The 15,683-nt window shown below is 46.2% G+C and overlaps 1 protein-coding gene across 4 annotated transcripts in view; it reads right to left on the bottom strand.

The window, feature by feature from the left end:
- Nucleotides 1-15,683, bottom strand: part of SASH1 (SAM and SH3 domain containing 1) — a 183,812-nt gene that overhangs the window by 83,313 nt on the left and 84,816 nt on the right. For 2 of the 4 annotated variants that reach the window (XM_056853052.1, XM_056853053.1), the window contains exons 3-4: nucleotides 7,182-7,232; nucleotides 7,008-7,057 (exon numbers count right to left, since the gene is read on the bottom strand). The exons of 1 other annotated variant lie outside the window; for it this stretch is intronic. In XM_056853052.1, coding sequence (XP_056709030.1) covers nucleotides 7,008-7,057; nucleotides 7,182-7,232 — 101 coding nt within the window. The remainder of the gene's footprint in view (nucleotides 1-7,007; nucleotides 7,058-7,181; nucleotides 7,233-15,683) is intronic. One more of the 4 variants, XM_056853054.1, reaches the window with a different exon arrangement.

The following is a 15,683-nucleotide window of genomic DNA, read 5'->3' as shown; positions in this document are numbered from 1 at the left end:
GCGGCGGGCCAGCGAAATGAATTGGCGACGACTCTCCACTTCCTCGGCCAGTAGAATCCATTCTTCAAGAGTGTCTGGGTCTCGTTGCATATAAGCCCAGTTCAATATCTCAGGATATAAGGCTTCCCGGAAATAATGTATTCAGGTAGCCTCGGTCCAGTCCACTATTTTACTGGCGAGCCTCTGGAATTCGTCCGCGAATTCCCGCACTGGTGTAGAGCCTTGTCGAAGTTGTAGGAGGGCTGCCTTGGCCTTTTCTCCTAGGAAAGGGTCCTCAAAATGGCGCCGTAACACTCGCATGAACTCGTTGAGTGAGCATATGGATCGGGCCTGAGTGTCAAACTGGAGGACCATCCAGTTGGCGGCTTTTCCAGTCAAGAGGGAGGCAGCGAAGCACACCCGGCTGTCTTCGGTGGGGAAGTGCTGGCCCTGTTCCCGCATATAACTGTCCACTTGGTGTAGGAAACAGGGTAGGGCTTCAACGGAGCCGTCGTAGGTCACTCTCAACCGAGGTTGTTTCCATTGTATGGGAAGGGGCGCTGCCGGTTGCCCTGGAAGCGCCAAAACTGGTGCTCCTGGGGCTGGTAAAACCGGTGCTCCAGGGGCTGGCAAAACTGGTGCTCCGGGAACCGGCTGAGTTGGAAGTCTCGGAGGGCGGAGAAGTGGTGCCCTCAGTGGCGGAATCTGCGGTCGTGGAGCTGGCAGAATCGGCTGAGTTGGCACCGGTTGGACTGGGGTAGTTTGGGCTTGTTGTAAGCGTTCATTTTCTTGAACAATTGTTCCATTTGGTCCTGCAGACGGGCTACACGATCAATCAAGTCCCGGTTTTGGCCCCGCAAGAAACACATTTCGTCCCCAGCTCCCCCCGTGCGTTGGGACTGGCTGACCCGGAGATCAGTAGCCCAGTGGGGTTCCTCACCATACAGGTCTTTCTCATCCGAATAGTCCGGCTCAGTGAAGCGACCTGCACGCCGACGCGCGGGCTGTGCGTCGCAAGATGGACCAAAACACGGGGGAAATGAGGGAATAAATCCAAAATCAGTGCTGTCTCTGGGATGCACGTCCGTGATCGCGCGGGCTCGAGGGGTGGCCAAACGTTGCTCCTCTTCTTGCGCAGCCTGCACCCGAGCCGCCACTGCATCCGCTGCCCACAACTGTTCCTCGGCTCGCTGTCGGTCTGCGAGCACTTGGTCGGCCTCGAGCTTGGCAGCAATCGCCGTGGTGACGATCGGGAGAGTTTCGTTCTCCAAAAGTAGAAGGAGTTCAGAGGAATCTTTTAGGTCCAACAACGGTTGAACCCAAACAGCCAGAGCAGCAGCGTCTGTCCCAAACTCAGGGGTTAGAAGCTTCGTGAGTTCGGCCACCGTGGTCGTGGCCGAGGTCAGTCCCACAAACTGCAAGGCCGTCCGGGCCGCTACATCCGTGCTTCTGCCAAGCACAAATTGGGGTCAGGAGCGGTTGGGACTGGGACTTCTTCCGCCCGTGCCCCCGCCATGGATCGGGGACGGATCGGAGCCACTGCCAGTTCCTGTTGCTTCTCACGTATAGTTAACCCCGCTAGCAAACGGGTCAAATCCTGGGCCAGTCGAACTTCTTCCACCAAACTGTCCAGTATGCGGAGTTCGTGCTGGGCACTTTGATCTGCGTCGGGGTCCGTCCAGGGGGTCGTGTCAGCTAGGCGACGCCACTGAACTCGAATGAGTACAATCAGGCGATTGATCTCCACATCTGTCCGCAGCGCCTCAGCAAGAATGTAATCTAGCAAAGAAGGGTCGTTGGGGTACTCGTCCAACGGTTCCAACGGAGGGTACCAAGGTTCAGGACCCTCCAGGGTTTCGGCCAGAAACCCCCTACCCGGGGAGCGTCGCCTCTACTCCCACCCGGGGCCTGGACGAACCCTCCGGGGCTCCAGCCACAGGCTATTCACTCGGAGAGCACGTCCCTTGCTCCAATCCGAGGCCTCGGCAAACCCTCCAGGGCTCCAGCCAGGCAGGGAAAAAATAGAGAAGGGATTCGTGCCAAAATGTGAGCACTTGTCCCTGTGGTAATCCCACAAACAGCATCCACAGACAAGGAGTCCAAAAGAGAGCTGATTTATTGGAAAACATACAGGTATGCAGACCTTACAGGTACATTGGCACGAATGGCAATTGGGAACACAGTGCAGGCCTATAAGGGAAAGCATTAGTCACAACGGGTCAAGGCGCCCCCCCCTATAACGAGGGGCCGTTCCCACAGGAGATAGCGCTGGAATAGGAATTCAGTAGTTAGCAAGTTCGACCTTGAGAGGCACCTGGTGGAAACGAAACGAAAACATTCACAGGCTGCTGAGAGCATTGGAAAGCAGGCCTGACATAACAACTATACTTGAAGTTATTAAGTATTCCACTACACCATCACTTTGCTAGGAACTTTGGAACCACTACAGGAACCGAATCACTCATAAGCTCGATCATAACAATAAAAACTTCTCCCCTGGCCAGATCTGATCATAAGACATGCACTCAGACTGAGCAGTCATCATGAGATGAATATGAGATCAGCGCACAGTATGATCAAGCATTTCACACTTGGAAACAGCTGCAGCCATGAGTAAACTTCATAACTGCAGAGAAAACAGAATCTGACATGCAAAGCTTCTCAGAAACACTACATTGTGCAGAGCATCTATGCAGTCTCCATACACATGTAGCTCTCCAATAAACAAGTCAATCTGTAGCCAGAATTACCCTTGGTTTATGGCATAGTTCTAATGCATATTAATCTGACAGGTACTCTGTGTATCTTGAAATGTTCTTTGTAATCATGAAGATATGACAACATATTTCTCAAGGCTTTGAGACTAATTCACAAGACACTTTCCCTTGGTTTAATCACTGGCGCTGAATTGATGTTACATCCACAAAGCAACAGACAGCCTATTGTAGACAATGTATACATTGTGTACTCATTGTATACTGTGACAATGACCTAGCCCCAACAACATCCATGTTAGACTATGTAATATGCTGTACATGGTGGTCTCTTCAAATGGTGTCAAGAAAGCATTCCTAGTTCAGAATTCAGCAATTTGTTTTTTTTTAGTGAGCTGGCCCCAGGCAAACTGGCTGCTAGTTTGTTTCCAGGTAGTAGTAGTAGTAGAAGAAGAAGAAGAAGAGTTCGTTTTCATATGCCGACTTTCTCTACCACTTAAGGGAGACTCAAACCGGTTTACAATCATCTTCCCTTCCCCTCCCCACAACAGACACCCTGTGAGGTAGGTGAGGCTGAGAGGGCTCTTAATAGAACTGTAACTTGCTCAAGGTCACCCAGCTGGCTTCGTGTGTAGGAGCAGGGAAACCAACCTGGTTCACCAGATTAGCCTCTGCCACTCATGTGGAGGAGTGGGGAATCAAACCCGGTTCTCCAGATCAGAGTCCACCACTCCAAACCACCACTCTTAACCACTACACCACGCTGTTAAAGTGCTCTTTCTTAATATTTAATATCCTCAGTGGGTTAAGGCTACTCAGAGCCCCCTATGGGATGGTGTTATGCCCCAGAGGCTTTGCATACAGGAGAGCAGGAATTCAGTCTCTGGTATCTCCAATGAAAAAGCCTCAAGAAGCAAATACTGGAAAATGCTTTGCCTGCCCAAGCTACTGCTGCCAATCAGAGAAGACAATACGAAGCGAGACGGACCAATCATCCCAATTGGTATAAGACTCATTATCATTTATTTCCATATGAATCTACACACCTGTTAAGATCTTCCTCAGAGTCCTCCACTGTCAAAAATTTCAGTAGTGATGCCAAGCTTGTGGAAGTCTCTTCTGAGAAATTTGCCCCGCTCGTCCACTCTTGGCATTTAGATGCCAGGACAGTCTTTGGGGTTCCCAGCTTGATTTATTTGTAGGTGCTCTATTTTGTTCTGTGTACTGATTTCTGTCCCATTTGTCTCATTACCTTGATTAGTTCTGTTTTGGATTTAATTTTGTGTTTTAACCAGCATGACTTGTTTTAAATTGTAATTGTTGATAGCCATCTTGCAGATGTTCTAAAGTCATAAGGTAGGATAAAAATATTTTCAATAAATAAAATAAATACATGCAGACCTTTAGATGACAATTAAAACACCAAGCAGAAATAAACAAACAAGAAAATATCGCCCACTGTGAAGGCATCCTTTTAATTCTTTTGTGTTTGGCTGGGTCTACGAAGATCCACACTGCAGCATTAGACCTTTGCCTTGCTCATCTGTGGTGACTACATACAATATCTTCAGTTTCAGAGGCTACAGTAGACAGCCTACCTTAAAACCGGTGCCACTTTGAAACAGACCAAAAGAAGGATGCATCCCCCCAAAGTAGGAAAAACCCAAATTGCCTGTCCTCCTTTCTCTGTTATAAACAGGATGAAAAGACAGGATGCAGAAGGAAACTTATTTTGATCTGGATTTCCTGTTAAACATACAGTGAACATCAGATCTCTCCCTCTTGTGCCTGAGTAAACAATTCAAGGAAAGCAGCCATCAAGTCCAAGATACCAGAAGGGGGATCTTGGGCATCTAAGCTTCCCCAACAGTTTTCATTAAATGGACAATTACTATACTCATTATAACAACAGAAGCTTGCAACGCTGATCGAGACACTGGAGGGGTGGCCCCGTTTCTGAAAACTTAGTCTATTTAGTAGTGCTTACAGTAAGCACTTAAGATTCTCCTTTAGTTTAATGCCAAGTGTTATGGTACCTTTTGCTGTACTTGCCCAGTGGAAATTGGACCGAGACCACCAACTCATTTCTCACGAAAGAGGAACAGATGGCAGGCAACCCTGAGTCAGGAAGAATCTTGTGTCTACTTGCATGCTGATGCACAGATGTGCTGCCTCCAACCACAGAGCATGGCAAACTGCTGGCTCTCAACGCCAACACACAAGAAAACCAGAGCTCTCTTTCTTGACCCCTTTTCTTGGTTATACATAAACACTCACAAACAAACATACAGACAAACAAGCCAGTATAATAAACATTCCACCACCTCTTTAAGAATCTTGGGGCAGCTGGAATCTTCAAAGTCTGTGAAAGGAACTTGGCAGTAAATACGTGAATCTCTAAATGCCATTAATTACCACAAAAGTTTCCCAATACAGTAAACTGCTGTAAACTTAATGATAAAAGCATAATGACAATTGTAGAGGCTTAAAACTTAGCTATGCTTTTGAGACAATTCCCTTTAAAATACTGACTGTGAAAACTTCAGGGCTTGTGAACAGGACTTTTCTCAAAAGTGTGAAAACCAGACTTAGGCTGCATCCACACAACAATTATCCAAAGCTCTGCTGTGATCTCAACCCCCCCTCTCAGCTGTAGAAGAAGAGTTGGTTTTTATACCCCGCTTTTCTCTACCATAAGGAGTCTCAAAGCGGCTTACAATCACCTTCCCTTCCCCTCCACAACAGGAACCTTGTAAGGCAGGTGAGGCTGAGAGAATTCTGAGAGAACTGTGAGTAGCCCAAGGTCACCCAGCAGGCTACATGTAGAAAAGTGGGGAATCAAACCCAGTTCTCTAGATTAGAGTCTGCTGCTCTAAACACTACATCATGCTGCAGCATATGGATCTTTGTGAATCAAACTCCAATTCCTATCCAATTGACAACTACATGAGGAACAAAAGCTATCTATTGCTGATTTTTTGTGGTGATATATTTATTCTCTAAGAACTACTTTGACAAAGACTTCCTAGGATATAGCCTGGAAGCCAAAGATTCCAGGGATGTGTGTGTGAAATCTGTATAATTTGACAAACACTGTTGTAGTATCCAGATAACTACCCACTTCAACATGGCAACTCAAGACAGGACAGGACAGATAATTAAAAAGCCATCAATTTTGACTAGGCCTTAGATCAGGGCTTCTTAAACTTTTCCCACTCACGACCCCTTTCTGCCCGAGAAATTTTTACGCGATCTTGGGTATATAGGTATATAAAACAGGTATACAAATCAAACATTTACTGATAATAAATCATGAAGAAATGTATTTTAAAACACTTCTTTGGTGCGGCATCGTGCCAGCTCCTAAGGAGCTTTAGCCCCCTCCCCTCAGGAATGGGCTGTTAGTTACTTAGGTTTTTAAATCTTCATTCTGATCCAAGAAATGTGCCCTGGAAGGAACTTGTGGGTTGTCTTAAGAACGTTCAGGCTAGAACCCCCACTGCACCCCAGACTCCATTGGTATCCAAAGTATCCTATAAACATTTAAGGTACTTTTCTCCAACTGAAATCAGCCGGAGTACTTGAAAACACTTTGCTCAGATTTAGGATGCCTAAACAGAAAATTTTACAAGAATCTAATTCAATTTGTTTGACTAAGAAAGTAAACAAGAGAGCTCCATAGTTCTAGTTAGGCAGGAAATAATTAAAAAAACATTGTTTTGCACACAGATTTTTACAAGCTTCTACAGTATGTACCTGGCTAGACTGTCACCTAGGGAATATGGCTAGCAGTAATCAATCAAAATGTCACATTTGACAAGTGCAAGTCTAAATCATGTTTCAAGTTCTCAGCCTGGCATGAAATGTCCGTAACTTCTGATAGTTTTTAAAATGACTTGCCCTCATTAGACAATATTCTCCTATTTAGCTGCCTTGAGGGCATCTCCTAAGGTTACAGGGGAAATCCATCTATCTGCACATCTTTTCACAACTACTACTGATACATCAAGGTCTGGCTGGGATTTATATGCAAGATTCCAAATTAGGAGGTGAGACATGAGCTGCCATTTTCACTTATTTTCTATAGAAGAGTTTATTCTTTAGGTAGCGTAAAACTAAATCTTACTCTGATCAGTCTAAAATGACAGAAAATGATACAATATGGGAAAGGTAAGAGACCAAACACGGAGGCAGGACAACAAATAAACATTTGATGCTTTAAAAAAAATTACAGAACACATGTAAATAAAATCATTTGATGTGTGTTAATACTTCTATATAATATTTAATGCATGATGAGAGAGAAAAGCTTACTTTCTTTCTGTTTCTGGGGTTGATACAACACTGCTGAAGCCAAGGGATTCCTGTAAGAGAAGATTTGTGACTTTGAGTTCAGAATGAACAACAGCAGGCTTTGTTATCTGACTGGTGGAGAATACCAAAATGATGGCAAAACCCAAAATAGATCATTGCATCCATTGTGCTTACTTCAATCTGGGATCGCAGCTGTAGAGATGTGGAGCTGGCGTCGCATTTCTCCTAGAAAGGAACAGATGTCAAGCTAATGTAACATCCAAGTCTGGCAACACTGACAAGCAAAGTAAAAGCAAACAGCAAGGGAAAAGAGGATTAAAAACAGGCAACAGGATGGAGACTGGGCAGTTAGGGAAACATTGCACTGTCTCAGTCTGAATGGGTTAAGGAACTGATTGGAAATTACTCCACAAAACCATATATGTACGAACTCTAAACTGATTTAAAGGAAAACATAAGGTGAATACATGCTCTAGTCTAGGTGGAAATATCAATGCACAGTATGTAACATTCATTAGGACTGCCAAGCTCTACTTTTCTTCTCCAAGTATTTCTACGTATTGCCTTGTATTTTCTTGGGAACAGTAATGCAAGTTATCTTGCAATATGTCCAAAAGACCACTAGATGGCTCTACGTGCTCTACAGCAGGGCTTCTTAAACTTTTTCCACTCACAACCCCTTTACGCCCAAGACATTTTTATGCAACCCTGGGTACACAGGCATATAAAATAGGTATACAAATCAAACATTTACTGATAATAAATCATAAATAAATTTATTTTAAAGCAATTATTTGATGTACATATAATTTTACAATTTACTGTTGCCAAATTTTTCATGACCCCCACATTCAGTTAAGCCAGGGGTCAGCAAACACATTAGTCAAAAGAGCCAAATATCAACAGTACAACGATTGAGATTTCTTTTGAGAGCCAAATTTCTTAAACTTAAACTATATAGGCAGGTATACTGTTTATTAACTTAATAAACTTTAATTAAAGTTTTAGGTCTTAATTAAACTATAGGTACACTGAATAAAACTTGATATCATACTTAATAATGATCTTATTTATTGATAAAAATTAAATTGTAAGTCCCTGCCATTTCCTCCTCCCCGTCCGGAGTCCTCGTCTGAAGGCCTGGTCTACAGCCATAAAAGCCTATTGGTAGACCTGGCCTTCGGCTGAGTCCCGTTGGGAGGCCAGGTCTACCCATTGGCTTTCTTGGCAGTAGACCTGGCCTCCGGAGGCCCATAGAAGCCAATTGGTAGACCTGGCCTCTGAAGGGGGACTTTTTCCCCCTCCTCGGAGTTCAGGTCTACCGCCAAGAAAGCCAGTGGGTAGACATGGCCTCTGAGGAGGGAAAAAAGTAACTAAGGCATCCATAAAAATATATCATGACAATGACTGACAAACACTGTACATTTTCCCCATCTGCATTCTCAAAACTCTGCAGGGGGGCTTATTGTTGAGTTGTGCATCTGAGTGGCAAATCCAAGGCAAAACCTCCCATTCATAAATGGCCAATAACCCCCAATACAGAGTTTTGAGAATCTGGATGGGGAAAATGTGCATCTGAGTGGCAAATCCAAGGCAGAACCTCCCATTCACAAATGGCCAATAACCCCCATGCAGAGTTTTGAGAATCTGGATGGGGAAAATGTGCATCTGAGTGGCAAATCCAAGACCTCCTCCTCCTCACCGCCACCTGGGCTCCTTCCTACCTTCCCTCAAGACCCGACCCAGGACTGCCCCGGGCGGACACTGACGGGCCCTGCGCCCCAATTACCTCTAAGCCCAGGGAACAGGTGGCACAGCGCAGCGGGAGTACGGCGTGGACGGAGCCAAGCCGAAGTGCCGGGCCGAGCAGGGAGGGGCGAGCGATGGCCCCCCCGACAGCCATCCCCAACGGAAGGGCGGGCCGGAAAGGCATTCTCCCGGCCAGCATGCCGGGGCTGAGAGGCGAGGCCAGGAGCGACCCGGGGCAGGGCAACGCCCCAGCGGGCCGGCGCGCAGATGCCGACGGCTCCAGCACCAGGCGGCCCTTACAACAAGGGAGAGGGGAGCCAAAGTGGGGCAGCCTAGAGGAGGCCCCGGGGGGGAGGTAGCTCTCGGGCCAGCCGGCCGGCGGGAAAACGGGCCTGGACGGACACCAGACGGCCCCCCGACCAGACCACCCGCCGGAGAGGAAAGGAGCGGGGCTGGAAACTGGGAGAGACCTTGGAAGTTCGGGGAAGGTGGAAGGGGCGGGAAGCGCTTCAAACCCCCGCCGGCCAGCTGGGTGGTGGGGAGTCGGGGAAGGGGGGGCTTGGAAGCGGTTCACGCTGCTGGTAGGCAGCGCAGAGCGCTTCAAACCCCCACCGGCCAGCTGGGTGGGACTGGAAAGAGCTGCACTCAAGGGCTCAAAGAGCTGCATGTAGCTCGGGAGCCGCGCTTTTGCGACCAGTGAGTTAAGCGACCCCATATAGGGTCGCGACCCACAGTTTAAGAAGCTTTGCTCTACAGCACCAAATATTACGATCAAGGGTAAAGAAGTAATGGTAAAGATTGGTAAACAGAGCTTTCCAATATAGAAATCCCCTCGGCATCACACTAGCCCTCGGCTAGCACAATGAGATAATTTCCTTTTGCCTTGGTAACCTCCCTCTTCCTCCTACATTGGGAATACCCAAATTTCATTATTTTAAAAAAAGTCAAAGAGATAAAAAACTCATAACCAATGTAAATCAAAGTGGAATGCTGCATTTACATTTTAACCTCTCCTGTTACTGTCTGCAACATAATTGGCAGTTTGAGAACGCACCCTTACAATTTTGAATTACATATTATTAAAACATAATGTGTTAAATATGTTAATTGCTTTAAGCACTTTATAAAGGACAAATATTATTTATGGCTATTATTATTAGCAGACTGCCCTCTGTCCACTGCCTTCTCTGCAATCCTGGCCAAAGTCAATGCCTTTTTGCCCTTTCATTCAGTTCTTAGCAGGCAACAGCCCGCCATTATAGCTCTATAACCACAATAATTGTACAGTATGGTTTCTAGACAGAGAGGGAAGACGCACTGGGCCTCTTTGACATCAGCAGCCATTAGCTCAGACCTTTTTGCCCCGTCTTTAAGCCTGAGTTGAAAGGTGGAACTGGAGCTTGTCACAAAACACACTACATTTTCTCTCTCTGTGTGTGTGTGTGTGCAGGACATTTGGGAACTGTCTTTTAAGTAAAGCGATGCAGCTTTCTCAACTAAAATCTGTTATTATCCCCTCATTCTCAGTTGTAGACCTCTCTCCCCAACTTGCGCTGAAAAAAACAGCTGGAAAGGAAGAAACAGGCAGACAGATAAGCACAGACGTGTGTCAGCACTACAGAAAATAAGTAGAGACCCACATGACTCATGGGGAGGGGATCCCGTCCTTCCCCTCCTCCACTTGCCTGCCCTCAACTCCACTGCCCCCTTGGCCCTGGCTGACGTGGCACCTCAGACTCCCACTCCTCCCCCCAAAGGCAAACTCACAGGGAGGGGAATTTCAGTCACCCTCCCCTGCCCTGCCTACTTCTAATTTCTCCGTCTGTCCAGTTGCCCGCCCTCTCCTGCCCATCTGCCCACCCCATCACCTGTCCCCCCACTCCTCTGCCCATCAGTCTGCCCTCCTCCCTGCTGTTCTGTGGAGAGCAGTGGTGGGAGGGCAGCAGTGGCAGCACCTGCCCTCCTGCTCCTATCTGGCTTAAGTAGTGGGGGGCCCTCCTCCAGTATCTCCCCACATGTGGCACGGGGGGGATGGATGCTGCCAGGTCGACAGAAGACCACTGTATGAGCCTGAGGGGGGCTGCTGCCAAGTTGGGTGGTAGCGAGTCGCCTGGCCCCGACTGCTGCTAGGCCTTGCCCCATTGGGTCCTCCCTTAAAGGCCAAAATAGCCCAGGAGATGGTCCTGCTCCCTCCTGCTGCCTTTTATTGACAGAACCCAATGCCTAAAGACTGGCAATACTGTTGTGGTTGCCCACCAACGGCCACTGAGGGCATTCTTTTCTGACTGCTGCAGGTGCCGCTGCTGCTTCTTCCTTTTTAAAGATTTCAGATATTTCTGTAAACCTAGGGAATTTTTTAGGTTTGCAGAAATTTCTGTCTTGTCTGTCCATGGCTGCAATCTGTGGATTTAAACATCCACAGATTTGCCCGTGTTGAGAATTACCGTATTTTCCGGCGTACAAGACGACTGGGCGTATAAGACGACCCCCCCATTTTTACAGTTAAAATTTAGAGTTTGGGATTGTCCCGAGTCCGCGGCCTAGAGTCGGCCCTCAGGACTGCGCCCCAACCCCGCGGCCGCCCCCAGACCTCCTGGAGTGCAAGAGGAGTCTCTGCAAACTTATGAGGAGTCTCTGCAAACTTAACAGAATAGGAAGTAACAGAACAAAATCACGAATATTAGCAAAAAAATAGTTCTGGCTTCTTATCCATCCTCTACCACCTCCTTTCCAGCACAATTATTTTCCATATAAAACAGATGTATGCAGGTCCCACTTCCTTCATTAGTCTGACTGAACCAGAAGCCAAATGAGCTTTCCAGCTGGAAAGGCAACAGGAACACTGCAAGACTCTCCCATGAGCACGCCTCATGACACCAAGGCCAGAAAGGAAGGAAGCGGCTGTGTACCTAGGAAGAATACGCCTCAATTGTGCCAGCTTCTTCTCTCCTATCCTCTCACATGCAAACAAAAGGCAGGGAATATTTTGCCAGTCACCAAACTGTAAAGCTGTCTACAATTAGAGACCGGAACCTGCTGGGTACTACACACAAAATAGGTCCCTGGTTCTAGATCAGTAAATATGTAGCTATGCCTTGTTTAAGGTTAAGGTAAAGGTAGCCCCCCCACCCCCTGTGCAAGCACCGGGTCATTCCTGACCCACAGGGTGATGTCACATCCCAATGTTTACAAGGCAGACTTTGTTTATGGGGTGGTTTGCCAGTGCCTTCCCCAGTCATCTATACTTTACCCTCAGCAAGTATTACCTTGTTTATTTGGTATTTAAAGGAAAGTTGAGACTTTGCAACTTCGATGTTTAGAAAGTGACATCCCCTTTTCATCTCTTTTAAGGGATAATTTGGTTACCCAAGCTGACTATGTAACAAGAATCTGCACAGTGGATTCCATTGTCAATGGAAGGTGGAGAGAGCCTCCCCCCACCCATCCTGAATTCTCCTAGGGAGAGTACCAGCTGCATCCTGTGTTTAACAAAATCCAGATTCTACTCTGCCTCACTTCTCTTATTTATGCTACTTCTCTCATCCCTGCACATAAAAAGACACGCTGTTCCTTGGAAACGCTGAGGGGGAAAGCAATCAACATCTTCATTTAGAATTTCAAACAAATCACATTTTGTTGACAAACAAGTAAAAACATTGTTAGGGAATCTGGACCAATGGGCTGCAGCTAGGTTTAGGTTTTAGATCCTATTTAAATGCTTGGGATCTGAATATAGCAGCAGGACTGTATTGTGTAAATGAAGGTTAATTGTGTACAATCTCGAGAAAGTCCACCTATGGAAGTTTTAATTTATAAACAAATTAGGGACTTTTACTTGCCAAATGTTTATAAGGGATCTGTATTTGAAAGCCTATAATCCAATCTCTATAGTATGATGCAAGCATTTATAAATTGTGTCAAATCTTTGTTATCTTAAAGGACATTAACTTTTAAAATGTCTTATGTTGCATTAACTTTTAACTTTTAAAATGTCCTGTATTAAAGACTACTACTAATGTGGAGCCTTAATTTGCCTCACTGGATGAAGTTCATTTGGCTGAACAAAACAGTCTGCCTCCTACGAAAAGTGTTGCAAAGCCACATAAGTCCAACTATTTTATTACTGTTTCCTTATCAGTACTGAGAAACAGCCTTTTCTTTTACTTCAGGAATTAACCAAGTATTGGGTTACGGTGGAGAGCATCATGCAGCACGTGGACTGTATGACAATAAAACATGTGTTCTAGCAACCGGATCTGTTATAATAAGACATGAAAATATATCAAAGGACTAATTTCTCATGCTTCAAGGTTTCAGTCGGCATCATTTGTTCAAGGTGCATTCTGATTACACACACTTGTTTGGTATGCTTATATCCTGCCCTTCTTCCAAGAAGTCAGAAAACAGTGGTTTTAAAACTCATTAGAATTTTACAAGTTGACAACAAGGCTCAGAGACTTGCCCAATGCCACCCAGGAAACTTCATGACTCAGGAGAGGTTTGAAACCAAATTTGTCCATGCTAGAGTCAATGTCCTTTTCCACAACACCACACTCACAAGGTTGCTGTGAGGATAAGCTGGATAAAGGGAGAATGTTGTAAGCCCCTTTGGGTCCCCACTGGGGAGAAAGGCTGGGTGTGGAGAAATGCATTTTTCTACAGGCTTTTGAACGGAGCAAAAACTTCACTGGGAGTTTTAAAAAGTTTTGCTCTCTTGGCAGAGAACAGGCATGGGGGGTGGCAGGGGAGAGTCAATTCCATGTCCTCAACTCAGCCACCCTTTTAGAAATGCTAATAGGTCTAGCTAGAGACAATGGGATGGTCCAGCTAGACAGGGGATATCTAGCAGGAAACAGAGATTTGGAGGAAATAAGTGCTAGAAGCCAAGTGTGGTGTAGTTAGCAGATTCTAATCTGGAGAACCGGGTTCGATTCCCCACTCCTCCACTTGAAGCCTGCTGGGTGACCTTGGGCCAGTCATTGTTCTCTCAGAACTTTCTCAGCCCATGCATAACCATCTCTGAACGTTCCTTGCCTTGAAAACTACAGGGTTGCCATAGGTCAGCTGTGACTTGATGGCACAAACACACACACACAAGTGCTAGAAAGACTTCAAGAAAAAATTTACTGGCAACTTCAGGAAAAGCTTCTTTGACCTGGTCAGTGGGAGAAGAAAGAGATGATAAAACTCGAGGGAGCAAGGAGGGGGTTCTTTTGTGCTCATTCCATTGAGGCAGAGAGAACTCTTACCTGAGGTCTGTAGGAGGTGGCCATTGCCCTGTGCTGGCCTGCACTGAGCGGAGGCTTCAAGGTAATGGAAACCTTTAGAACAACTTTAACCTTTGCAGCTAAAGAGCCTGTCTTAGGTTGACATCTATTAGGGCATGTACAGAGGGAGGGACAGAGGAATTTTGTTGTGCCTCTTGCTTTTGAATCCCTTGCCCAACTTGGTGCTGCGCTGAAAGAATATGCTTGTGGAAATTTTCTTTTTAATAAATGCTTTACAACTTTTAATGCGGGTAGCAGTTGTCTGCACCCCACTAGACCTTCATCGCTCTGGGCCCATTATTTTAAAAGGAGCACCAGGTGGAAGGAGAGTGGCAGTCCATTGGCAAGTGGCTACTCCCCCAGTGGCACATAAGGTAGTAAGCTGTCCCCTTGGTAACCAGATGCTGTGTAGTAGGAGACACCAAGGCAAGGCCTCAGCACTGGGAAGGGAATATGGGACTCCTGGCCCTCTCAGTGGCAATTCCTACAAAGGCCAGGTGGTGGCAGTAGATGAACTGAAAGAGGGAGAGAAAAGCCCCTCTAGATGTTGGGAAAGCCAGGTGGGTGGCACATGCCAGATGGCGACCTTGGATGGCCACTGGTACCCAAACACCTCAGAGGGCACAGCAGAATATGGCCAGCAGGTTAGAGCAGGGCTGTTCTGCCACACTGAGTAGAAAGGAATAAAAAAATAGCAATGCTGATTCTATGACCTTAGGCAAATCATGAGAGGGAGGGCACCTTGGCCATCTTCTGGGCATGAAGTATGGGTCACTGGAGGTGTGGGGGGGAGGTAGTTCAGAATTTCCTGCATTGTGCAGGGAGTTGGACTAGATGACCCTGGTGGTCCTTTTCATCTATGATTCTATGATTCTAAATAAATAACCTACTAAGAGTATTGCAGTGATTCCTCTTCACTGTTTTGCTATGTATTGTATCCAATACTCTTATTGTCGCCTGCATGCTTGCTGTAAAGTGTCAAGATGTGCTGCCTGCCCACAATCTGGGCAGCTTGCCACAGACGAACCCTCCATGCTGCCAGATTACCAGACCTCCTACCTGTCTGCCATTAACTTTCCTGCTGGTGTGACTTCTATGTCCCTGACCACAGCAGGTACTTAACCACCCCTTGGATATAAGCATCTGACACTTCCAGAATCACATTTCCTACCTCTGACATTTGTTTAAAGTGCTTGCTCTCTCCATTTATAACATCAGCGATTTGGCAGGTAAATAAGCTCGAGAGAAGAGACTTTGATTGTTGTCACTCTTCTAAAAAAACTTCAGGATTTTTTAAACTTAAAACTCAACCCCAACTCAAGCTGGTTATTTGAAGGAAGTTTACAAGCAGGTGGTACAGAATGCATACTATTCACTGGGCAACATCAGAAGCGAAAGTGGTTGACACAGCTCACAAAGCTGAGAATACATCCATGCATTTCCTGCACAAGCTAGAGAGATGTGTTCACAGTGGAAACGTTTTCTAGAATGAAGTTGACAGGGCTGCAAACCAACCAGGATTTTCTTCCTGCAGGATCATCTTAATTTGATATGCAGGGGAGTGCCCTGCTTATAGCACAAACATTCTCCCTGTGGGAATACATCCTGGGTATGAATTTTTTTATTGTAACTTCAGGCACATTGCAGATTCAAAAGAAGC

Source organism: Euleptes europaea, chromosome 7, assembly GCF_029931775.1.
Source record: "Euleptes europaea isolate rEulEur1 chromosome 7, rEulEur1.hap1, whole genome shotgun sequence".
Taxonomy (NCBI): domain Eukaryota; kingdom Metazoa; phylum Chordata; class Lepidosauria; order Squamata; family Sphaerodactylidae; genus Euleptes; species Euleptes europaea.
Note: the sequence above shows the minus strand (reverse complement) of the source record. Positions and strands in the feature narration are given on the sequence as shown.